Source organism: Typopeltis vanoorti, chromosome 4 (genome assembly GCF_054136105.1).
Source record: "Typopeltis vanoorti isolate ZY-2024b chromosome 4, IOZ_Tvanoo_1.0, whole genome shotgun sequence".
NCBI classification, from domain to species: Eukaryota; Metazoa; Arthropoda; class Arachnida; order Uropygi; family Thelyphonidae; genus Typopeltis; species Typopeltis vanoorti.
Window position 1 is genome coordinate 86,651,591 of NC_143552.1, and position 27,908 is coordinate 86,679,498.

Here is a 27,908-nt window from a genome sequence, read left to right on the forward strand (position 1 = left end):
ACCATCCCAGGTTAACAGTTAGTGATACCATACTGAAATGGAAGTGCAGGGAGTCAAGTGCAAGTGCTACCTGCAGTGGACGACCTGCCACACTCACCAAACATGACTGTAGGGTGCTACAAAGGATAATATGAGCAACAAATTACACAAATAATCACAGTAATTAACTTTAATGAAAGTACAGATATTTTGCACTGAAAATAACAGTATGTCATCAGTGTGTAGAAACAATCAAAGAACAAGAATACAAGGTATGTAGAACAATTGGTTTACTAATTATAAATGGATGGCAAGAGCCGGAAAGTAATATAATATATTAATAAATAATATAAATATATTATATTAATTTTATATATAAAGGGCTTCACAACTTTCTTTGAACAGGTTCATATTTAAAACTGCTTCTGTGGAGAAGACAAGCTTTATCCCACCAGATACTGTGTTTAGTGTCAATACTATACTGTGCCAGACCATACTTTTGAAGTTTCACATATTCAATATAATATTGATGTTCGTTAATTATTTTTTCCACAAAACAGCCTTCCTGTCCAAAGTATATCAAATTACATTCACAAGGTATCTGATAAACACCAGCTAATATTAGAGGTGACAGGTAACAGATGAGAAATTTTGTTAATAGGCAAATATCTGGGAATAAGGTGATACTTTTCAAGATTCTACCAATAACTTCAGAGATACCAGAAATATAAGGGATTAGAACCCTGCAGTCTGTTGAAGAATCTTTAGGTGTTGGAACATAGGAATCAGTTATCTGTTGGATTTGGATCAAATTCAGCAGATAATTCTTATTAAAGTGGGTGCCATGGCTGTTTGTTCGTCACACTAGGGTGTCCATTGACTTATTTTTAAGCAGTGTATATGCATACATAGAGTGATTTTTCAAATAACAATTTGCTTTTGGAAATCAGTTTGCTGGTCACATGACTGAAGGTATGGTTAACTGAAAGTTTAGCTATTTTAAACTCGGGTAATTAAGAGATTGTATACATACATAAACATTTTCTAAGTTTGCTGTAAGAGATGACTTTTTTTTCTGGATTATAGTAGTAATGAGGTAGCAGTGTGGTTTCATCATGTATGGAGGTTGTAAATTATAGGATTCATCCCAAGCTATCATTTAGTATCGTGAAAACCTCAGGGATGAGAATATGAAAAGTTTTATATGTAATGAAACTTTTTTATCACATTTGATATAGGATATGCATACAGGTACTTAATGAGTGGGTTATATGAATAATGGATCATTCATTGAGTACCTCTATGAGGATGACAATGCAAAATTTTGGAGAACTGTGAGGAGCAGAGTAGTGTGGCATTACAAGAATAGCTGAATAAACTGCTTGTAGAGGCTGCCAGTTCACTGTTACAGAGGTTTTGCAATTTGGTAGACAAGAATGGGATATAGATTATATTGTAGTTGGAGAAATTTTTAAAAGATGTGGAGGTGTTGAGGGATCTGAGAATGATGGACATTGACCTGAAATTACAGTCCCATTTACTCATATTGATAGGAGTAATGTCACTGTAAGAGGAGGAGAGGAAGAGGATTTGATTATGAAAGAGATTTTCATTAGAATAAAGAGAAACAGGGACAGAACAAGGGAGGCCATTTCTGGAAGCTGTATAAATTTTGTGTGAGCACGGCAGTGGTGAAAGAGGTACATTGCCTGAGAGTATCATGGAGTGTGGAAATGGAGAATGAATTTAATGCACTTTTCAGTGGTCTTAGTGTATTTATTTATTTATCATATGGTATAATAAAGACTCATGACATCAAAATATATAAATACATATTTGTGCAGATAATAAAAATGAGACAAGTAATGCACATATACAAATATCAGTAAAAAATTTACTAAAATTTTAAGTCTAGTTCAGATCATATACAAATATCAGTAAAAAATTCACTAAAATTTTAAGTCTAGTTCAGATCATATACAAATATCAGTAAAAAAGTCACTAAAATTTTAAGTCTAGTTCAGATAGCCATTCAAGAGCTGAAGGATCTGCCTCAAAAAAGTCTCTCAGGTCACCAGGGTAGGTTCTTATTGCTGCAGTCTTCCACAATGTGCCAAATGGTTTGGTTTATGGTCCCACAATCACATTGGGTGTAGGTGACCTTCCCCACTTGTGTAAGCTGTCTGCACAGATATCATGTCCTGTGCGTATCCTATTTAAGCTTTTCCATAGATGACATGGAAGCTCAATCCCTTTTGGATTTTGGTTGGGAAGGATATACTTGTTTAAGTCTGGCAGTTTTTCTTTCCAAGTTTCTAGCCATTTCTAATTAACATTGAAATTGCTATTTACTAGTTCTTCAGCCAGTATTAGTGGAGGCTGTTGGAATTTAAGGTGATTTATACTTATATATGGGAAGTCTTCATGTATTGGTAACAGAGCATTACTGTTTATTTTTTTGTACTCTTTTACTAGAGCATCTTGTCTGTGCAGATTCGGTGCAGTATTGCTCAAAGTTAGAAGCTGGTAGAGGAGAGTGGATTTGACACAACCTGTTATTGTCCTCATCACTGCATTTATTGGCATGTCGATTTCCTTGATATGAGGACTGTTTAGCCATACTGGTGAACACAATATTCTGCTGAAGAGTAGACTAGGCCCAACGTGGAGCATTGCAGTGTAATTGCAGAAGAACCCATGTAGAACTATACAGTTTTTGTATAATGTTATTATGGGTTCTGATCTTTAAAGAGATATTCTCCAGATGTCTTTTGAAAGATAATGTTTTATCCAAGGTAATACCCAGATATTTAGGGAAATCTTGGTGCTGCAGCATTGTATTATTAAAGCTGCCCTGAAGTTTCCTATTTGCCAATTTGGTGTTTAGGTGAAAAGAGCTAACCTTGGTCTTATAATTGGTGTTAATCTCCATTTATGAAAGTATTCCCCAATGGTTCTAAGGTCATTTATGAGAATATCTTGAGTTACCTTGATGTTCTTCTGTTGGGTGGAGAGGGCTATATCGTCAGCATAAGCACATTTTCTTGACCTAGTTGTCAGTAGATCAGATGTATATACATTGAATAAGACTGGTGTTCATACTGAGCACTGCAGGAACCCATTGTTCAGCTTTGTTTGCTCATTTTGTTTCCCAGTATCACATGAAAGAGCTTGTCAGAAAGCATGTTACCAATAAGTCGTATGATGGATTGGCATGGTATGACTTGTATCAGCTTGTATAGCAACCCCTCTTTCCATACTGTGTCGTATGCAGCAGTAAGATCAACACAACAGAAGTTTTCAAACATCTCTGAAAGCCTGCTTCGATGTGAGTAGTAAGGCTTAGTACTTGGTCTGTAACTATGCTGAGTCCTAAAGCCTACTTGCTCAACAGGGATAATTTCAGATATTTTTAGCCCAATTCTGTTAAGGTCTCTTGAGGGGTTTAAAACTCTAACAGCAACTGAGGAGCGCAATTGGACGATAACACTCTGCTTGATCTTGAAGCTTGTTGGGTTTTAATATGGCTATTATTTGGGTTCTTTAAATACATGTGGCTTCCAAATTAATCGATATACAAAAATAGACACACTACTCTTTGCTGATGATGAGATCATCTTTGGAAAGACTGAAGATGAAACGCAGAAATTTAAATCTATAATTTAAATAATATTATACAACAATATAGCCTAGAAATGTCAACAGAGAAAACTAAAGTCATGGCTGTTCATGGAAATAACCATGTCAGAAGTAAAATAGTAATAAATAATAAAATAATTGAACAAGTTAATAATTTTGAATACTTAGGTTGTAAACTATCTTACATGGGGTGCTTAAGGGTCAAAGCTGTATAACTGAGAGGAGACCTCCACATACCCTTTAAAGGAATGCGGAGAACCGGCCATGGCTTCTGACCTTCTCATGGTGCACCCTGTTACCTGGATACTGAACGAACGAGGATGGGCTGGCATTTTGGGATTTAGCCGACCAAATTGTATTCTTATTGATACAAAATGATGGTACAACATGACAAAATTTCATGCCGGCTGGGGGCGTCGCCTGGTTAAACAAGGTCCCCCGTTGTTTTCACCAAGTAACCAGGGCAAACAGTGAAAAGTCAGCTACTGGAACAATTTTGTTCCAGTAGCTGAACAAATCAATTTGACAGCACACCCCAACTCGACATCACTAGAGTTAAAGATCAGTACCCATCAACATAAGAAGCTTGAATGGCAAAGAAATGGAGCTAGCTGACGAATTAGATAAGTACCAGATTGACATAATAAGGGTGACTGAAACAAAAAACACAAAAACTGGTGAGATCTTTCTGAGCAATAAATACAAAATGTTATATTCAGGCAATGACAATCGAGGAAAAGAAGGGGTAGCCATAGTTTTCAACACTAAATACGAGGCTAATCTTCTTGCATGGCAGGCAGTCTCAAGTAGAGTGATGTGGGCAAATATCAAAATGGGGAACTGGACAATGAGACTTATTTGTGCCTATGGTCCCACAGAAGGCTCTACTAAGGTAGAAGTGGAGGAATTTTTTGAGGCTCTAGAGAAAGCTACTAACACACAAAAAAGGAAAAGTTGGTCCTTGTTGGGAATCTAAATAGCAGAGTAGGTAGTGATTGTCAGACATACAAAAATATTTTGGGAAAATTTGGAGAAAAGAGCAAAGCTAATAATAATGGCAAATACCTGTTGGATTTCTGCTCAGGACATGGACTAGTTATTACTAACACCGTGTTCCAGCATAAAAATGTGCACAAATTCACATGGAGACAAGAGGCAAGGAATAAGAAAAGTCTCATTGACTACGTTATTATTGATAGTGATGTTTTCTCCCTGGTGCAGGACACCAGAGTATACAGAGGATTTGAAATTCGAAGTGATCACTATTTAGTCTTGAGCAGGATAAAATTGAATTTCATATTGAAAAGAATAACATGTAAAAAAGTTTTAAAGCGAATAAAAGTTGAGCAACTCTTAGATGTGAACTATAGACTAAAATACACAAAGATTATTGAAGAAAAAATGAAAGAGTTTGAGAACAGGAATCAAACCTTGGAGATTCAGTGGCAAGCCTTGAAGAAAGCCCTGATTGATTCAGCTAGAGAGGCATGTGGTGAAGTTGTCAGCAAGGATAGAAAAATTAGAACTCCATGGTGGACACAGGAAGTTAAACAGGCAGTGAAGGAAAAGAAACCATATCAAAAGTTCCTGGCAAATAAATCAGCTTGTGCTCTTAGAGAATACAGAGACAAATGTAAGAAATCTAAACACTGTGTAAAACTAGCTAAACAAAAGTCATGGAAGGACTTTGGCAAGAACATAGAAAATAAATATCAAGAAGGTAGTAAGATATTCTGGAGGTTGTTGAAGAAGCTTAGAAATGGAGGAAAGAGTGCTGTAAAAGGAGTTAGAGATGATAAAGGTGACATGAAAATGGGAGAAAAAGATATCCTTGAAGTATGGAGTAATTACTTTGAAAAATTGCTAAATGAAACAAGCAGTGATAGCACAGTGGTAAAAAACACTCAACAAGCATACAGTCAGGAATATATATCCATACTTGAAGTAGAAGAAGCCATCAAAGACTTGAAATGTGGAAAGGCAGCAGGAGTAGATGAGATTCGACCAGAAATGCTGAAGTATGGTGGTATAAAAGTCTTACAGTGGCTGCACTGCATAGTTCAGAAGGCCTGGACAGAGGGAAGCATGGGAATATAACAAAGATCTGTATTTAAGTTTTGTCGATCTGGAAAAGGCATACGACAAGGTGCGAAGAGAGAAGCTATTCAATACACTACAGTTATATGGTGTCAATGGGGCATTATATCAAGCAATACTTAGTCTTTATTTGAGTTGCAAGTCAGCAGTTAGAATTGAAGGAAGTACAGGAAGATGATTTAATGTTAAATCTGGTGTGAGACAAGGATGTACATTATCCCCTCTGTTATTCATTATCTATATGGATCACATTATGAAGGAAAGTGGTATTAAACATGATATCAGAATTGGAGATGTTAATGTCAGCTCTTTGCTTTATGTGGATGATGTTATACTTCAAAATAAATCCGCTACAAGTTTGCAAGATTCCCTGACTAAATTGAATAACTGCTGTAATAGATATGGTATGAAGGTTAGCAATAAAAAGACAAAGACAATGAAAATAGGTAGAATCATTGAAAATGTCAACCGTGTTTTGAACGTTGAACCTGTGGAACAAGTAAAACATTTAAGCTACTTAGGCATGATTTTTAGTGAAGATGGTAAAGTAAATATGGAAATAGACAGCAGAATCAACAAAGCTGGTATGGTAGGAAGTCAATTGAATAAATTCATATGGAAGAAGAGAGAAATTAGTCAGAACACTAAATTAGCTGTATAGAAGACAGTGTTCAAACTAGTTTTAACTTATGGATCTGAGAGCTGGGTCAGAAGTAAAACACTTGACCAAAGACTAGAGACCGCAGATATGAGAGTACTGATAAAAGTTAGAGGCGTGAACAGATGGCTTCAATGGCAGTATCATATTAAAAACGAGGATATTAGGAAAGAACTTGACATTGTCATCATCCAGGAATGCGTTAGCTGAGCTAATCTCAGGTGGTATAGTCACTTAAACAGAATGTGTGAGGAAAGATTAGCAAAACAAGTGTACTCTGTTAGGTTTACAGGAAAACGACCCAGAGGAAGACCAAGATATAGGCGGATTGATATGGTACAAAGTGCCTTAGACGATAGAAATATAAGATCTGATAATGTTGGAGTCTTGACAAGTAACAGACTGATTTGGCAGAAAATTTTGGGTAGGAAGTTATTGATGATGTTAGTTTTTCATGTAGTACCATCATATCCTGTACACCCCTTGAGGGTACATGTCAGGAATTTGATGATGATGACTATCTTACATAAATGAAATTGATATTGATTTTAAGATGATAAACTTTATGAAAATCACTGGAGTAATTAATAGAACCTTTAAACCTAACCATGTACAGAAACACACAAGACTTAGAGTCTACAAAAAACAATTCCCACACTACACTGTTATATGGAAGTGAGATATGGACCATTGGGAAAAGAGATATACAGAGATATGCAGTAGAAATGAAATTCCTTAGAAAAACAGGAAAACTAACCCTATTAGATAAAAAAAAAAAAAAAAAAGAAAGAAATAGTGAAATAATTAAAAATTAATTCCATAACAGACTCAATGATTAAATATAGGAAAAACTGGCTAAACCATATAGCAAGAATGCAGAGAGAAAGATTACCAAAAAAAGATCTTAACATATAAGCCTAGAGGAACAAGGAATAGGGGATGACCAAGAAGAAGAAGATGGACTGAGTCTGGAACAAGCCACTTGGCCTAGAACTGGATAGGAAGAAGAAGATTTTGGTTCTTTTAAAGGCTGTTGGAAGGTTTCCCCATCCTTAAAATATGACAAAAGAATCTTGTTAGCCACTGATAAGCATTTTTTCCATAGTTAGCCAAGAACTTAGGATGAATGCCATCAAAGCCTGATGATCTCACAAGGCTCTAGACAGCGAGGTTATTTGACAGGCAGTTTGATCTGGAGTCATGAAAAGGATCTTTACGAATGATTGGATTACTTCCACCTAACTTCTTTAATAGGTTCCATGCTTTTCTACTTGATTTCTTAAAGTCTAAGTCCTCTGTAGTTTTTATCCATTTTTCTCTGTACTCAATATCAAGCTTCTGGAATAATTCGTCAGCTATGTTGCAGTCACCAGATTTTAAATAGACTTGGTATAACTCTTCACAGTCTTTATTGCAGCAAGGTATGTATTTCTTTTGGAAACCCCTTGGAATATACTCCTTCACTGTTGATATGACTGCTCCACTGAATCTGTTGTAGTTTTCACTCACAGGTGGTATCCGTCTTACTATTTTATCCAGTTGTTGTGGAATGGACCTTATTATTGGCATTTGTATTCCTTCTTCTACCAAGGTGATGTTGGCTGTGGGAAAAACCTTCAAGGACTTGTCTTGTTGTGTTTATCGGCTGATTTTGCAAATTTTGGGTAACAAAGCAGAGGTCTGGGTTGTATTTCCTCTTCCATGATGCAGCCTTAAAGGTTCCTTTGTCCTTTGTATCATATATAAAGCTAAAATTGTTTTGCTCAGCCCAGTTTGTTAATGCTTCACCATTTCCATCATTATTATTGTAATTCCACATGGTGTGATGACTGTTAAAATCTCCTATGCAAATAGTAGGATATGGAAATATGGGAATCTTTGTGTATGACAGCAAACAACTCCTGTAGTGAGTCTTTTAACTTCATGTAGGTTAAATGTTAATAAAATGATAATAACTAGTATATTAAAAGAAGGAAACTGAGTTTGTGGCATTAATTAAATCTACGAATAATTGGCATAAGCAAAACTTAGTTAATTAAGGATGATATAAAAGAAGAAATAGAAATGAAGGAATATATAGCCTCCTGTATGAATAGGGAGTAGAAAAGAGGGGCTTGTTGCTGATTGCAGATGAATTGCACAAGCTAAGGATGAAGAACTATAGAGAATAGCAGTACACATAATGGCTTTGAGGTTATTTGGTGTGAGATTGAAATACATATAATAGCACATCGAATAGGATGTTGTTATAGACTGAGGCCACTGATCATGATATGTTTAGAATAAACTAATTACTCACATCTTAAGCAGCATGTGATGAAAACAACACCAGGTTTTTTAGAATGTTATTTTTTTTCTCATAATTTATACTTTTTTCTTCTTAAAACATTTCATTCACTGTCGAGTTATTTGATCATGGTTGGCTGCCAATGAATACATTAAAGATGTTTTATTTCCAGAGAGTTGGAAATAAAACTTCTGGATTGAAATCCTTAATTTGAATACCATGACATTCTCTTTTAAAGAATCAGCAAAACATTTCCTTTAAGAATCAGAACTTTATTTTTCTTTCTATGTGAAATATTGTTCATTTTTTTGTAGTAATTAAAATCTCAACCTGCCATAATATCTCTTACCCTCCCCCAACATTTGTTCTGTTGTCATTGTCATAACATGGCAGTTGATAACTTTTAATTGTTTTCTTTCTATATGACAGACACTTCGTAAATATCTGCTTTCAGATTAAAAAAAAATAAAACTTTTCTCACAGTGATATTATAGAGTTCTTTTCAATCTGCACCTACTCTACTACTTGGCATACTTCCGGTGTTCACTTCAGTCACAAAGCGATAAAAATGAGCTGCCATTATGGGTTATCATTATAGCACTTTACTTGAAAACGTCTTGGTTGGCCGAGTGGTTAGTGTATCTGCTCTCCAGCCAAGAGGCTGCTTGTTTGAATCCCACCCAGGGCATGGATGTTTGTGATTGTCTTTCACCTTTGTACATTCATCCAGACAAATATGTATATGCTCTCCCAAGAAGAAGTGGGTCACCATCGGAGAAGTAGACCCAACCTTCCAGAAATGGAGGAGGCCTTTACCCCAGCAATAAGGAAGTTACAGGTTGTTTTCAGTTAAGTAAGTTTTTCATATCATGAATACATTTAAATTAGATTACAATAAATCACTCATTTCCAATAAATGAATTTTAGAATCAAATCAGTGTATTCGTTCAGTTCAGTATTAATTAACCTTACACATATATACAGTATGCATGGCATAGGTAATAGACAATCTATTCTTTTTTAGAGCAATTAATTCTACTTTACAATATAATTTCATTAACAAAATAAACTGGTAATTCTAAATACAAAAATTCAAATTAGCACAATCTAATTAAATACTGCAGTACATCTGCAGTACATCTTATCTTTCTAACACCTTTATCCCTTAAGTAGGTGTACAGTTGTAATATATTATTGCCCTAAGTTTATTTTCACAGCTCACAACATGAATTAGTTTAGTTTAATTAAATACTTGAACATTTTATATAATAAAAACGCTTTTTAATACTGTTATTTAAAAAATATAATTATCTTGCAAAGACAAGTTGAGGACTTGCTCATGTGACTGAAATGAGAAAAGTGAATCTGGCTCCACATTGAGTTCTACTTACTTTCTTGTTTTTTGTGAATTTTATTATTGGTCTTACCTGTTAAATTATTGTTCACAAATAATTTATATTAATTCACCCTTCATTATGAACAATAAATGAAAGACCCACAAACTGAATTGTGAGGTGCTGTGTTGTGGCATACATTTTAAACCCAACCTAAAGGAAAGCGTATTTCTGTATAATTACTTGTAACATATAAGGAGAATTAAAAAAAAAATGTATTACTACATGAATCAACATAACATTTAGGGTTTTTTTTAAACATCACATTAGCAATGTTTGTATAAAGTAGACTAATACCTTAGGCAAGTAAAATTTTTTTCTGGCTAGTAGATTTAAGTTGTATTTCTGGAGCTCTGGTAATGAGGTTTTTAAGAAGCTAAATTGCTTGACCATGTAGGCCATTCAGCCTAACATGAAAGAGAAGATGATGTGGAAAGAAATTTCTACTTGTCTACTCCAGATTTTATGTAATTAGAAAAAATTACTAGAAACCCTATTGTCTGTTTCAAATATTCTGTATTATTGTTACCGTTAACTTGCTTGTTGCTTAACTCAGTCAGTGTAATATCAGTTTAGTATTTTTTTTTATTATTATTTTACTCTCCTACAGAATGGTACTACAACACACATGAAACTAGTAGAGATGAAAAACTTAATAAAACAACTGTTCACTAAGCAGTCTCCATGTGATAATGCCCAGAGATATCAAGAATGGCATTTATCATAAACATCACAAGAGGGTAGTAATTCTTGAGACCGGAACAGGCCACGTGGCTTAAATTCCATGTTAGGAAGAAGAAGAAGAAGAAAAAATTACTAATTATTCCACTCTTTTTTTTGTTTGTTTATTTGTTTAAATGTCAGTACACTGGAAGCTTGTAAAACTATTGCCTTTGCACATTTAGTAGTACTAAGGAGATGAAATAAGTATTATATGAAATAAGTACTAGCTGTGAAATGTACGCTTTACGGAGTGCGGTCGGAGTGTGGATAGATGATAATAAAGGATTGAATGTGTGTAGAAAATGTAGGGAGAATGAGGAATTGAACTGTATTTCGGATCGTGAGTGTGATATTTTTGTCAAACTTCAGAATGAAGAAAATAGCGATATGACAAGAAACGGCAAGGTTGTACATGAGAATTATGAGAGTGTGAATGTAGAAAGTGTAATGATAGTATTAATGGTTTCTCAGAGAATAAAAAAGATGAGATAGATGCATTGAATGAGATCACGTTGTTGAATGGTGCGATAGAAAGGGCAAAACAGCAGCTAGAGTGCATGAACAAAAGTAGACTGAATGAACCAACCAATAATAAAAGGTATGACAGGAAAAATAGGCGTATGAATGTGACCATGAACAAAATGAAGGATAGAGTGCTGTATGGAGACTCATTAGTACGAGGTGTGTTAGTAGAGGATTTGACAAAATCGTACCAACCTGGTGCGACCATAAAGGATGTAACTGAGTCTATTAGAGAGCAAAAGGAAAGGGTGAAAGAAATGATTGTTGTGGCAGGTACGAATGATTTGAAAGGAGATAAAATGGAAATGATAGAAGACCTGAATGAATTGTTTGAGGTAGCAAAAGAAAAGAGTGAGAGAATTAGAATGATTAGTCTTTTGCCACGGTATGACAGTGAAATGTTTAAAAGGAGGGCCATAATTGCGAATTCAGGGAAACTAGATTCGTTAAGGGGGGGGGGGGGAGTAGGTATATAGTCCTTAGGGAGGCAGTTGAATGTAAGAATGAATATAATATGCTAGAGCAAATAAGGACAACAAACCAGAGTGGGATAGTTAATATAAGGCATCAAGGTAGGGTTGAGGCTAATGGGGGTCTTAAATTCATATACACTAATAGTGGAGTATTAGGAACAAGAAGGAAGAGTTTTTGGCCATGGTTGGCACTTCCAGACCACAGGTTATTGGTATTAGTGAAACGTGGCTGACTGTAGATGATATAGCTAGTGGGATTGAATGTGATAGGTATAGTGTGTTCAGGAATGACAGAGAGAATAAAATGGGGGAAGGAGTATTGTTGATGATAGCTGATGAGCTACAGCCAAGAAGAATAGAAGTTGAATTGCAGGATAGAGAAAAGAGCACATGAGTGGAAGGAGGGTGATTATTATGGGAGATTTCAACTATGGTCGCATTGATTGGAGTGAGGAGAGGACACACAGGAGGAAGGAATTGGATTTTATGCGGTTATTAAGGGATAACTATCTGCGACAGCATGTAATGGAAAATACTAGGGGTCAGAGAGTGCTTGACCTAGTAATTACATCTGAGGATTTGGCTGTAACAAATATGACCACATTGCCACCAATCGGTGAGAGTGATCATAGGGTCTTGACTTGGGAGGTGGCTAAAGGTGTAGAATTTTCAATTAAGACAGGATACATGTGGAATTATCGGGCTGGAAAGTATGACAAGCTTAGGAGTTTGATTGGCTCAGTGCCATGGCATGTACAACTGCAAGGACTTGAAGTTGATAGTGCATGGGAGGTAGTTAAGAAGTGCTTGCATGAAGCAATGGCTGACTGTATACCTAGAGTCCGAATAATAAATCAAGTAGGGGTTAAATGGATGAATAACACCATTAAGCTTGAGCTGCAAAAAAAGAAACAACTATGGAGGGAATTTAAAGAGAAAGGTGACCGGCAGGCACATGAACGGTATAAAGCGCAAGCCAGAAGGGTGACGAGTGTGGTAAGAAAAGCAAAAAAGGATTACGAAAGAACATTGGCCATGCAGGCTAAAGAGAATCCTAAACAGTTTTTTAGATGTGTAGCAAGTAAAAGGAAAAATGTACATGGCAGAATGATTTTAAAGAATGCCAATGGTAGGGAGGTAACTGAATCAGTTGAGATAGCTGAGTTACTGAGTGAGCACTTTGCAAGAATATATCATCCAGGTGGTGACATTGCAGAAAAGAATAAACCAGTAGATTATACGGGAATTGTGGTGAATGAAGTAGAGGTGAGTAGTCTATTGCATAACCTCAATGTCAATACATCTGTGGGATTGGATGGTATACCAGCTCATGTAGTACGAGAAGCAGCTAAAGAATTGTCGTACCCTTGACCATTTTGTTAAATTTGAGTCTCGGGTCTGGGTTAGTCCCGAGCGGGTGGAAGTAGGGGAAAATAGTTCCACTGCATAAAGGTGGTTCCAAGACTGCTGTTGTAAATTACCGACCGATTAGCATATCAGGAATCATTGTTAAGGTCTTAGAGAAAAGAATACAGGATTGGATAGATGAAAATGGGATATTGTATGGGGGACAACATGGTTTTGTGAAGGGTAGATCATGCCTCAGTAACTTGCTCACATTTTATAACACAGTGATGGCTGAACTGGATAGGGGTAATGGGTTTACAGTGATACTACTGGACCTTGCCAAGGCCTTTGACAGGATACCACATGGAACCCTAATCAGTAAACTGGAGCAGATGGGGATAGATATAGGGTTGGTAAGATGGATAGGAGGGTGGTTGAAGGAGAGATACCAGACAGTGGTTTATTCAGGAGTGGAGTCAAAATGACGTCTTGTGACTAGTGGAGTGCGCAGGGCTCTGTTCTTGGACCACTGCTTTTCAATTTGTTCATCAATGATATTGGAAAGGATTTGAGAGGAAGTGTTCACTTGTTTGCTGATGATGCAAAGTTGGGTAGAGCAATTGTGAGTGCACAGGATGTCAAAATTTTACAGGATGATTTGGATAGTTTGGAGGACTGGGCTAGGAAAAATGGATGTCAGTTTAATGTGGCAAAGTGTAAGGTTATGCATTGGGGTGAAAAGAATAGCAGCAGTATATCGCATAGGTGGAACCGTACTCCAGGAGATTGATGAGGCCAGGGATTTGGGAATGCGTGGATAGGGAGTTGAAGTTTAGGGGGCACATTGCAAAAGTAACTAAAACAGCTCACCAAATCACTTGACTTATGAAAAATACTTTAACATGCAGAGAGAAGCAAGTTGTTGTTCCTCTGTATCGAGCCTTGATAAGACCCCATCTGGACTTCTGTGCCCAGTTATGGGCACCAGGGTTTCTTCGTGATGGGGAGGAAGTGAAGAGAGTCCAGAGAAGAGTGACCAAGATGATGGCAGGTCTGTGGAATGAACCTTATGAGAATAGGTTGAGGATTTGTGGGTTGCAGAAATTGGACGATAGGCGAAGGAGGGGTGATATGATTGAGACATTCAAATTACTGAAGGGTTTTTATAAGATTGATCCAGAAGATATTTTTGAATGGTGGTGGGAGGACTAGGGGCCATGCATGGAAGCTGGGCAAGAGCATGGTTGACAAGGGTGTTAAAGCTAGGTTTTTTACTTGGAGAGTGGTGAATGAGTGGAATGAGCTTCCAGAGTCTGTTGTGGGTGCTACGACCGTGAATGAGTTTAAGGCAAGATATGATAGATACTGTGTGAATGTTCAATAGTTGTTCCAGACATGATGTTAGGGCCTCCCTCGATGAGTCTGTCGACTCCTTGGAGTTTCCCGGAACAATAATAATAATAATAATATAATAGGAAAATTTCCTCTTAAAACCAAATATGATTTTTTTTCATGCCACTTCAAAGCTGGATTGAAATCCATTTGACATCAGGATTATAATCCATGACTTCTAGATTAGAGAGTGGAGACCATCTATCCACTCAGCCAGTCAGACCTATTGAAGAATGTCTCCAGCTTTTATTCACTTTTTATATAGAGATCACTTGAAAAACAGTCACACTGTTTTGCCATCAATTTTGCTTGCTTTTTAACACTCACACACTTTTTTCTCATCTGTCTTCCATTTCACTTACTATGCCACATTCTACATTCAAATAAGCCTCATAGTCCATCATCACATCAAGGTTCCTGCATCCCCACCTTTGCTCATCTCTCATTCAACCTCTCCATATAAATGTACACATCTCCTTACATGTACATATTACATGCATGGCTCCATACTAGTCTTGAAAAATTCATGCCATTTGCTTTGTCTTTCATACCAACCTACACAAAGGCCACCCTCTCATCACTATCATTTCCAGGGTATTGAACAAGAAACAGAAAATTAAAGTAGCAAAATGTTCCGAACAATACTGAAAAAGCTTAGACACAAGGAACAACATTGAATAAAAGAATCAGAGATGATAAAGTTAACATTATAACTGAAAATGAGATTAGTCAGAATGTCAAAAGTAATTAATTTGAAAAATTATTAAACAAGATCAGCAGTGACCGAACAGTGTAGAGTGATCTCTACATAAAAATTTTGAAGAAACACAAAATGTAAAATAACAAGAAAATAACTTTCATTTATTTCATTTTACAATATAATTTTTTGATGACATTATTCTCCTGACTTGCTTTGCCTGGACTAGTATCCTGCTTCCCTCATCCTAATTATGTTATTGATGGTTACATTACCAGTATTTGAAGTGTGTGTTATACTGTATGACTGGTATGACAGATATAATCCTCTCTTCACAAAAGGATATATCTGTCACATTTCCTCCAGAGCATGACAAGCTCCACATTAATCATCCTAAATCTTATTGTCTTCCTCTGGATCTTTATATCAGAATAGCAAGAAAGCAATTGTTTGAAGGGTAGCAACAAACATTTTCCTTCCTGATATTTCCTCTCTTATTCTAAGTGACCATGCCACCTTCAATTAGCACTGTTCACACACTTTGGAATGCTAACAATATCTAAGTTCCTTTCTGATATCCTCATTTTTCAAATGATTCTGCCATTGATACTATTTGTTTACTCCACTATATTTTCTTAGAATTCTGATATCTGTAATCTCTAATCTTTTCTCTTATTCCTTATAAATGTATTCGACTGGCTCCTTTTATATATATATACAGGGTGTTCGGGATAAATTTGACATATTTATAATTAATTATATTTTTTCGTAAGTTACATGTATTAACACACACTTCTCTTCATTTAAAAGTTTGGACCCTTCTTCATTCATATACAAGATGTCAGAAAGGATGGATAGCTGGAACCCACCTGAATCATGGAAGAGAATAACTTGTATCATGATGATTCGTGCCCGCCATCAAAATAAGGATATTACGACTGCTGCCCAATGCTCCCTGAATACAGTAAAAACAATCAGGCATGAACTAGAGACTTGCAATGGTGACTACGAGGATGTAGCAAGAAGAAAGATCCCTAGCAGACGATCTGATTGCGTTCGTACAGCAGAATTCCTCGCAAATCTGCAGGAACAGGTGTTGAAGAACCCTGGCATTGGAATTCGGGCTTTGTTCGTGGAGTTGCTAACTGTAGTCAAGCCCTGGATAACAAGGGTAGCCAATGGTAGGCCGTATGTATGGCAGCAGGATTCGGCCCCTTGCCACACCTCTGGGAAAAGTCAAAAATGGTTGTCTGAAAATTTCTACGACTTCACCAGTCCAAATGTTTGGCCTCCAAACTCCCCAGACCTTAACCCCATGGATTATTTTGTATGGGGCGCAGTTGAAAAAGACACCAATCGCACTTCCAGTAATACAAAAGCCCAGTTAATGGATAAAATTAAAACAGTTTTTGCGGCCCTTCCCAGGGAGACTGTAGCATCAGCTTGTTCGAGGTTCCGAAGCAGAATTGAAGCTGTGATCGATGCTAATGGTGGTTATTTTGAGTAAATCTTGTTGATAGTATTGTAATTAACTCTGCCTGTAATGTTTTTTTGTCAATTCATTAAATTTAATAGATACAAAGAAGATTTTCTTTTTCCTTACGAAACTGTCAAATTTATCCCGAACACCCTGTATATCTCGCACAAGAGAGGTACATGAACCCATAGCACATCGTGTGAGGTGTAGATAAGGGTTGAAAGAAAAGAAATCTATCTATTGACATCTTTCTTAAAGAGCTGGAGGTTGAAGTTGTTGAAAACACATTATGAGAATGACTTTTCCAAAGTCATTCAAGAAATTCAAATAATTGAGGATGAGGAGAAGCAGGTCCTATGTGTTTGCAGTTGTACTGAAAAAGGAGATTGGGCAGCTGCTGCACTTGTTTTAACAGGCCCAACAACAACAACGGAGGGATGATGTTTGCCAGTTCACTAGAGCAGTGACCATGGAAGCAGCTGTAGTAGAGACACAGAGCTGAAACGTTGCATCTGTAGGAGAGAGAGATAAAGGTTGAAGCGAGCTTGTGTGGAAAGGGTCATCAATGAGTTGAATAGTTATTCTCTAGACAATATCAAGAACTTTTAAGGAGATTTTAGGTATACCACCCCAAATGCATTCACAGTATTTTCTAAGGATAGCTAGATTTGGGATTTGTATAAAGTTAGTAGTTGAGTAAGTGTAAAATAGCTTCTTGAGCAGAAAAGAATGTTTAATTTATTAGAAGCTAAGGATCTCGAGTGGCGCCGAATCCAATAGTGTTGACTAATGATAACTTTTTCCATGATTTTTGACAGTTTTGAGGTGATGGCAATTGGTCAGTAGACTTTTGTCTTACTTTCTCTTTTGGATTAGGCTGGATGTATGCTTGCTTCAATGACTGATGTGATGTATTTGTGCCAGGAGAAGCTGCAGGCAAATGTCAGTCCAAGGAGAGATAGCTCATATGGTGATATATGTATTACCGAGAATAAGGGGAAGGTGAGCTGAGATCCCTTTTGTGAGAAAAAAAAGGCTGGATTGCATTTTGGCAGCACTGTAGGTGACCAGTTTATCCTGGTCACTTTCAATGCCCCACAGAAGGACGGTATGGAGATCAGAGTTTAAGGCACTGTTTGCAGATGATCTTGATGTAAGGGATGTCTGGAAACATGATTTGTCATAGGAGTGGGATGAATGGAGAGTGCTATTGTCTTCAAAGCTGCATAAGATTTGCAGTGATTGGGAATAGGTCATTTATGTATAAGAGAAAGTAAGAGAAAGAGGAGAGGGTAGATGATAGAACAGAGTCTTGAGGCACTCCTGCATTAGTGGCAAAGCTTGAAGAGAGGGTGCTATCTGCCATGACATGCAGTGAACAATCTGAGAGAAAGCTGGCTATCCAGTTACAGATGGTTGCAGGGAAATTGAAGGAAGACAGTTTGCAAAGCAGTACCTTTCCATGGTACACATGAAGTTTCAGGTGATCTAGGCTAAGAGATCAGCTGTGGATCTCAATTAGCAGAATCCAATAGCGTTGACTAATGATAACTTTCTCCATGATTTTGGAGAGGACAGGTGTTAGCTCTGGAGCATTGTTTAAGTAAAATAGGAGAAATGTCATTGGGATCATATGACTTTTAGCGGTTGTTGCTCATTAATAGTGTTCAGGTTGTCTAATATTCTTCTTATGGCTTTTTTGCTGAAAGACCACAAGAGGCATATGTTGCATGGTTTCTGGCATGGAGGAGGTAATTTGTGTTTGTCATCTGTGCAGGAGTTAGAAGAAAAAAGTGATGCCAGAAGGTCAGCATTTTCGTTGGGTGCTGTAACAGTGTTGCCATCTGGATGGGAAAAAGGTAGAAAGTGCAGGTTAGCAGAAGTTGCATCTAATGACTTTTTTTAAGGGATCAGAAAGTATGGCTTCCATTTTATAAATAGTTGTTTTACATTTATTATATGCTTCTGCATAAACTGAGTATGTAGCTGGAGTTCTAATATACCAGCATTGTTTTATTCCATTATATGGCATTTTCCCATTGTAAAGTGTCCAAAGTGACTAGTAAAATACCATTTTGACCATTTTGTATCAAGGTGTCACTTTACTTGACACCTTCACATAAATTGCTGCCTAAATAGCTGAAATGTTTTTGAGAATGCATTTGGTGTTCTTGCCTATTCTCATAAGTTTTTGATTTGTTATTACTAGTTATCATACCATATTTGTTATAGCAGTTATTCTGTTTAGTTCAAATCAGGTATCAAGTCCTGTAGACTTGATATCTGTCTTTATTTCAGATTTATGATTATTATGATTATTGCATAAGAATCTCTATGGAGTCTGAAGACTTACTGTGGGAGGTCTGGACTATCCACACTAATGCCTATCTTACCTCTCCTTAAATCACAGTAGACTAGGGCAACTCATTCCACTCATCTACTACTCTCCAAGTGAAAAATCTGATTCTTAGGTTAGTATAAGCACACAGCATATCCAAAGAGTTTTTCAAGTCAGTGACAAGAATAGAACCTATAACTGACCTTCTTGTAGTTTATTGTTATAGAAATGCTACTACAAGGCTACACAGGCAATCACAATTTTTCTTCATAATGTGATCCATATATAGTTGATGAATAAAAGTTGTGATAGCATGCACCCTCTTTCTTACAGTGATTTTATATGAAATCATCTTCATTTGCACATAATTTCATGTTTATAGCTGAAGTATCAAGTCCTGAAGACTTGATATCTGTCTTTATTTCAGATTTATGATTATTATGATTATTGCATAAGAATCTCTATGGAGTCCGAAGACTTACTGTGGGAGGTCCAGACTATCCACACTAATGCCTATCTTACCTCTCCTTAAATCACAGTAGTCTCCTTAAATCACTACTACTCATCAGGGGACCCTGTAACCCCTAGAGAGCGCGTCCCCTGGGTGGCGAATAGGGGAGCCCACCACGTGTGTGTGCGTAAACGAGCGTGCATGTGTGTGTATATATATATATATATATGGTGGGATGGTCCGAATATACTGAATAAGGACTCGTGGACCAACAGGGCCATAAGGGGCAATCATCTTGATTGTAAGGGAAGCGGCACTCCCATGGACCCCTAGCTGGATCTATCCTCTCCTTCTTCTACTTTGAGGAAGACCCACTTACTTTAATCTTTCCTATAAGGCCTTATCAGCCAACTCTTCTTACTTTATGACCCTTGTGCTATTAGAGTACTCGAGGGCCATGGGGTCTTTTCATTTCTGGCCTTACAACTATGTCCTCTCTATACACCTTACTATATTTCTTCTATAATCTACCCTTTCCCCTTCAATATACCCTATTCCTCCTATGGGTTTAAATTCGGAAGAAGGCGAGTTCAGAAGCCTTAAGGTAGCAGCCCTACCACTGAACTATTCCATCGTCAGGCTAGTCCCCTGACATGGAGAACATAACCATACTTGTAAGCTGACAGAAAAAGATAATCGGATTGAATCTATAGGAAACGACCCTGGAATGGAAAAGGGAAAACGAAAATGGAAATGACAAAATATAATACACATAGCAAACTGGAATGTAAGAGGAATAGCATATAAAGAAATAGAATTAGACCAGTTATTAAATGAAAGAAATTTTAAAATAGCAGTAATCACTGAAACAAAAAAGAAATTAAAAGGAACTATGAGAACTGAAAATTTTAATGTGATATACAGTGGAGTCGACAGAGACCAAAGAGCACAAGCAGGAGTCATGATTTGGATTCATAACTCCCTTTCAAAACAGTTAAAACATTATAAATTATGGAATGAAAGAATAATAGAAGCTAGAATAAAAATAGATAGAGGCTATTTAACAATAATTGGTTTATATGCCCCAGAAGAAGGAAGAGAACAGGATAATATTGATTTTTATAATCAGCTACAAAACATATATAATAAAATAAATAAAAATGATTACATAATTTTAGCAGGAGACTTAAATGCAAGAATTGGAAACACGAAAATTAATAATAATATAGGAATACATGGAGAACACGCTCTAAACAGAAATGGTAAAAAATTGATTGACTTTGTAGTTTATAATAACCTAAAAATAATGAATTCCTTCTATAAACATAAAGACATACATAAATATACTTGGGCAGCAAGAGGGATGGAAATCAATATTAGATTACTTCATATTAAATGAAAAGACATCAAAATTTTCACTAGATGTTAGAGTTCACAGAGGATATGAAATAAGCAGTGACCACTTCCTTGTTAAAATAAAATTAAGATTACCACCTAAATGGCTACAAGTTACAAGAACAGAAAGAAAAATTGAAACATTTGTTTATAAAACTAGACTATTGAATGACACAAATGTACAATGGCTATATGAACAAAGAATTAACCAGTATCTAGATAAAATAAAACAAAATGAAGAAATAGAAATAGAATGGCTTAATATAAAAACGATACTAAATGCAGCAGCAAATGAAAGCTTAGGAAAGACCAAAAAATTCAATAAAAGAAAAAAACTGAAGATCTGGGATGATACAATCAAAGAAATAATCAAAAAGAAAAAAGAAGCCTATCACAAATGGTTAAGCAGTAAAAGATTAGAAGATGAAATAGAATATAAAAGAATAAGAGCCATAGCTAAAAGAGAAGTCAGAAAAAGATATAGAGAATCATGGAATAAATTTGTTTCTAATTTAGAACATGATTTATATAAAATAAGACCCAATGTATGTAAGATTTTGAAACACCTAAATGCAGATACCAAAGAAAACATAAAATTAAACACTGAAATGAAATTAGAAGAATTTCTAAATTACTACACAGAACTGTGGACAGACAAATATTTTAAAAAAGACAACTGGCAAACAATTAACGAAAATGAAAAGGAAATAACTGAAGAAGAATTAGAAATCAGCCTGAAAGAAACAAGAAACGGAAAATCACCTGGAGAAGATAAGCTAGGTTCAGAACTATATAAATACGCGGGAACAAGATTCAAAGGAAGACTCTTATTATTTTTAAATAAAATTTACTCAACTGGTATCCCCCCAATAGAATGGAAAAAAGCAATTGTGATTCCTATCTTTAAGAAAGGTAATAGAGATGACCCTAAAAACTATAGAGGTATCAGTATACTAAATTCATGTTACAAAATATACAGCAGAATCTTAAATAACAAACTAATGAAATATTCCGAACACTTTATTCTAGCGGTACAAAATGGATTTAGAAAAGGATGATCATGTACAGGCCCAGCCTTCTGCCTAAAATTAATAATAGAGAAAAGAAGAGAATATAATTTAGAAACACATATTGCATTTATTGACTTTGAAAAAGCATTTGACAAAGTTAAAAGAAACATATTATTTAACATATTAAAAGAAAGACAAATACCAAATAATATCCTAAAAGCTGTCACAAGTATATATGAAAATAATCAAATACAAATAAGATTAAATCATGAGCTATCATATACAGAGAGATAAACCAAGGGGTCCGACAGGGATGTCCCCTCTCAGCAACTCTTTTTAATATCTACTTAAATGAAATAATAATAAAATGGAGTAAAAATTTACATCAAGGAATTAAACTTTCACCTACAGTTAACTTAAACACTCTCCTCTTTGCAGACGACCAAATAATAATTACAAATTCTGAAGATAACTTACAGAAAGCTATTTTAAATCTAAATGAGATATCCAAAGATTATGGTATGATAATATCAACTTAAAAATCAAAAACTATGGCCTTTAAAGGACAAGATCCAGCAAGAACTAAAATAGTATTAGATAACAAGATCTTAGAACAGGTGAATTCATTTAACTACCCAGGATGTATGATCACTTATGAAAATGAAAAAGATATAAACATAAAAATTGCAAAATATTTAAAAATAACAGGAGTAATTAACTCTATATTTAAACCAAACCTAGTTCAAAAACAAACCAGGCTAAAAGTATACAATACATTAGCCCTACCGGTCTTAATGTATGGAAGCGAAATCTGGACAATAAAACAAAAAGACAAACAAAGATTAACAACAGCAGAAATGAAGTTTATGAGAAAAACTACAAAGTATACCCTATTTGATCACAAAAGAAACGAAGATATTATGAAAGAATTAAACCAAGAACCAGTAATTGAAAAAATTAAAAAATATAAACATAGATGGATGGAACACGTTCAAAGAATGAAAACAGAAAGATTACCAAAACAAGCCTTAAAGTACAAGCCATTAGGAAAAAGAAAACCAGGACGTCCTCTTAAACGATTCAACGATGACTTCTAAGGCCGGAACAGGCCATACTAAGCCTAAATCCTTGATACGTATGATAATAAAAAATAATAATAGCTGAAGTATAAGCTATATATTACACTGTATAATCTCCAGTTTTAACCATATAGTTGAAACATTTTGAGCAGTTTTTTCCCCTGGAACCTTGTCAAATATCTTTTCCAGATTTAAGATATCTTTGTATTATTATTATTGTTATAAGTTTTCTACTCTTGTTTTAAAGGTAAAAATGTGGTTTTTAGCAAACACTTATTTATCCTAAACCCAGCTTGCTCTTTGTCAAGTTTCTTAGTCTCTTCTTCTTCTCAAATATTCTTGCATAGGTCTTACCTTAATACTGAGTAGCAAAATTCTCTTCATATCTCACACTCAGTTTCCAGAATTCAACTTTCTGACCAAACCTTCTGAATTTTGCACTGTAAAACTATTATAACTTCATATTTAACATTTCTTGCTGTACGTTATCTGTTCCGTCTGCCTTCATAATTTCAGATTACTGTCTGCTTTTTTCTGTTTCCAGTACTGAAATCTGCTCAGAAATCCTCATGGATATTTTTTACTCTGTTCTGTCACTGTTGATCATGCTTAATAATTTTTCAAAGTAATTACTTTTGATATTCTGACTAATCTTATCTTCAGTTATTATGTTAACTTTATCATCTCTGATTCTTTTATTCGATGTTGTTCCTTGTGTCTAAGCTTTTTCAGTATTGTTTGAAACAATTTTGCTACTTTAATTTTCTGTTTCTTGTTCATTACCCTGGGAAATGATAGTAATGAGAGGGTGGCCTTTGTGTAGGTTGGTATGAAAGACAAAGCAAATGGCATGAATTTTTCAAGACCCACAGAGCCATGCATGTAATATGTTACCTAATCTGTAAAATCTTACCTGATCCACTATCATGCTCATTTACATCACCTCTGGCTTCTGCTGATACCTTGTTCATATCATTCATTACACTTCCTTCTAGCAACAGTATATCCAACTGATTCACCTCAGATCCATTTAAATCTATTCCATCTCTTTTATACACTTCCATTCATTTTCTACCCCTTATATCTCTGAGATGTATTTCTGTTAAAGTATGTTTGATAGTTCTGCTACTACTACTACTTTATCCCATCAGAGATGAAAAATTCAAGACCACATTATTTGCATATTTAAAGATCTTTATTTTTTTTTGATATATTCATTCATTTTCAGTATTAATTAGGAAGTCCAGTAACTTATAGCTTGTTGTCTTACAAAATCATTGGTCATCTGTTTATTAAATCCATGCTACACCTTCAATTATTATTAATTATTTATTTATTTATTATTATTTTTTTCGCATACTAGTCCATATTTTAGAGCTTTTTCTTATCCTTCAAGTTTCTGGTGCCATTTTTTTCATTTCATAAGATATAGAATTAAGCAAGTCAGGTGTAGTTTTAGGAATACAGCATTGCAATATTGATTAATTATTATCAATTCTTGTAATATTACAATTCTCTTTCACAGCATTTACAGTCAAAGAAAGCCCTTTGTTATGAATTTCTTTGTGAAATATTACTGTGAACTACTTTTTATTTATAACAACAACAAAAAAAAAAATTAAAACTGTTTTGCTGTTCTGGAAAGTGTCTTCTAAAAGTGATTATTTATAGAGCTATCACCTTGATTCTTATTACATATTATTTATTTATTTTTATTTGATTAATACAAATATCCAATTATATATTTTTTTAGAGCATGGGTTCCAGTAAATCAGTGTTTCCTTTTATCAAAAAAATTGCCTACTCCATTAAAAACAAAAAAGAAAGGCACATATGAAAATGCACTTGAAGAATTGGAAGTTCATATTCAGCGATTAAAAGAAAGATTTAGAAACTTTGAGTATGCTCCTTTTCGTACACCATTTGACCAAAATTTTGCATATGTTTCCTTAAAACCTAATGATTCTGAGGTAAGTATATAAAATATTGGAAGGAAGAGAAATGACATTATAATGACAAAAATATGTAATTAGCTTAATTTTCTGTTTATTACCTTTTACAGCTAATTCTGATACATTTCACTCTATATATATATATATACACACACACAGGTATCCCTTGATTAACACGATTAATTAATTCCTCGATGTTACTGCGTATAATCAAAATCGGGTTAATCAAATATAATAATCAGTGGTAAAAATTACAATTTGTCTATGATTGATTATATTAATAATTCATCTTATATAGTATACTCTTTTAGGAAAGACAAAAAATGAATGCAAAATAAAGGTTTAATAAATGTTTGTACCTACATTAGGTACTCAATTTTTTATCAAAAAAAAGTTATAAAGATATAAAACTAAAAAAGTTTTAGTATTTTTCTTATCAGCATAAATTCTATGATAACAAGCAAAATGACTCTCTAGACTTTGGCAAACAAGCATTCTTCGATTAACATCTAGACCCATATCCATTATTTCTGCTTAAGCGATTCTAAACTTCGAAGTATTCCATCCAGTTCTTTAATTGTTATCTCCTTTGGAACCTCATCTTCACATTCCATTTGTTCATTGTCTTCATATGCATGTTGTTGTTCAATTTCAAGAAGATGGTTTCACTGAAATCTTTTGAATTTGAATCCAATGATTCCTTAACATATTCTGCATCAACACCATCAAAACAAGGTCTTCACCAATTGCAACGATTTCTTCAACCACGTTGTTCACAGGATTTGAAAATAACCTAAGTCATAGCGTCTGCCAAAAAGTTTTTCCAAACAGTTCTCATGCAGCTAGAAGATACTTGCTCCCATGAGTCCTGAATGTTTTCAATTGTGTGTTTAATGTTAAAATTTTTCTAAAATTCTTGGAACATATCACATTTTCTCCCAGTGTTGTTTCTGCTGCCTTTGAGAATGTCTTTTTAAGAAAATGGCTTTCTAAAGTTGCAATGATGCCCATGTCCATAGGTTGTAGCAATGATGTCGTATTTGGTGGAAAAAATGAAACTTTCACATTCTCACACAGATCATTAAGAGAATTTGGATGACCAGGTGTGTTAGCTAAAAGCAAAAGAGCTTTGAAAGCTAAGTTATTTCTCTTGGAATAAGCTTCAACTGCCAGACAAAAATAAGATAAACCAATCTTCAACAATTGCAGCTTGTAATACACCCACTCTTAATGCTTAATGGGAAGAATGACATCATCATGTTCACGACTTTCCTTCTCTCAGCTAGGAAACACTCCTTGAGGTTTGCATGGTTTTGCGTGGTAAATTTAAAGGCACGTTTTGTCGATTAATTTTGCTGCGTTAAGCAAGGGATACCTGTGTATATATATATATATATATATATATATACAAAAAATGAAAGTATATATGAAAATGAAAAAAAAAAAAAATATATATATATATATGTAGAAAATATTTTACCTTGGGTATAATAAATGTTCAAAATACCAAGCAAATTTAAAACCTGGTTTTACTCCATTTCCCAAGTAAGCAAACAGACAAGTCAAGTTTGCGCCTGCAAGTGATGCAAGTCTAGCTGATCCTACAGGTAGTGCAAGACCAAGGCAACTCGTGGTAAAGGTGGCATAAGCTCTGATCACTAATCTTAATATTTACCCTTAATGCCAAAACACATCTCCAAGAAGGGGGATGCATGATGTTTTGTATTAAAGGCAAGAGGCCACTACCCAGACCGGTTTCGACTTTTATTGAGGTAGAATGGGAGTTCATGCCACCTTTCATCACTGGCCTCTTTAGATTTAAAAAAAAAAAGTTGTGCTGAGAGCCAGCTTGGATAGTAAGAGAGGAGTAGAAAAGATAGAGTTGATAGTAGTAGGTAGTTAAAGAGGCCTCAGTCGACCTACTTGGCCTAACTTAAATGCCAGTGCCAAGCAGATCTCTGACATTATCTCCCTCCATCCATTCTTTTCAGCTTTCCCCGGTCAGTCACCTCTTCAGGTGGCTGTCCGAGGAAAGTGGGGGACAAACAAATGAAAGAAGATGCAAATATACACATACATTTACACATGCATATACAAAGAATAGGTAATACTGAGTGGAACTGAAGGGAGGGGTGAGAGCCTGGCCCAAGTGATGCAGCCCACAAGGAGCTGCACCGCCTCGTTGTAAGCCTTCGCCGCTCGGGTTCTCAGGTCTGCCCCCTCCTATATGGACTATAAACCTGGAAAACAAAACTTAAATAAAGTGACTTTTTTTTTTTTTTTAATGTAATTTCTTTGAAAGTTTTTTGGCATATTCCGTCAGAATCTCTGGGTGTTGCTTCTGTATCTCGCTCTGTGGCAATGACTTTAGCATTTCGCAAAAATAGGTGTTCCCGTTGTCGTTTAGTCCTAGGTACCCTTTTAGTTGATGCAGAGTGGCTTTAGTTATGTCATCAAGAAAGAGTTTCCTCCCATTTGAATCCCATGCTGTTATTTAAGAATACGAACGACGGTTCCCCTATTTTAGTCATTATTTGGAACAGTCTGTTTTTAGAATTTTGGGATCCCTGATAGTATTTTAAAATTACAGATCCGTTTGTGATATCATCAGCAAGTTCTGTTTTCTGCTCGTCGCTTGGTTCACTTTCCTCTTCTGATGTGGTTTCTTCTACAGTTTCGTTCAGAGTGTCTGTTATTATCTCTAATTCTGCTGTTGTCTCAGATTGTGGTGCCTCTAAGTTTGCGTTGGCGGCTTCTCTTTCTGCTATTGAGGTTTGCTCTGCTACTGCTTGAGGGAGTTCTTGTCGGGTGGATTTCGAGACTCTGGCTGTCTTATTTAGTGTTTCTTCTTGTGGGCTTAGAGGCCGTTTGGTAGAGTCGGAGTTTTGCTCCATTTCCTCCACTTGATTTTCTTCTGGTGCAATGGTGGCTTCTGTTGGAGTTATCATTATAATTTCTGTATTGGTAGTTTCCTGCAAAGTCGGCGAAATTTCTTGTT

At 35.5% G+C, this 27,908-nt stretch overlaps 1 protein-coding gene across 1 annotated transcript in view; it reads left to right on the forward strand.

Annotated features, from left to right (window-relative positions):
• The window catches only part of LOC150107476 (uncharacterized), a 574,892-nt gene that overhangs the window by 288,397 nt on the left and 258,587 nt on the right, over positions 1–27,908 (forward strand). The window contains exon 13 of the mRNA XM_090392109.1: positions 24,712–24,928. Coding sequence (XP_090248235.1) covers positions 24,712–24,928 — 217 coding nt within the window. The remainder of the gene's footprint in view (positions 1–24,711; positions 24,929–27,908) is intronic.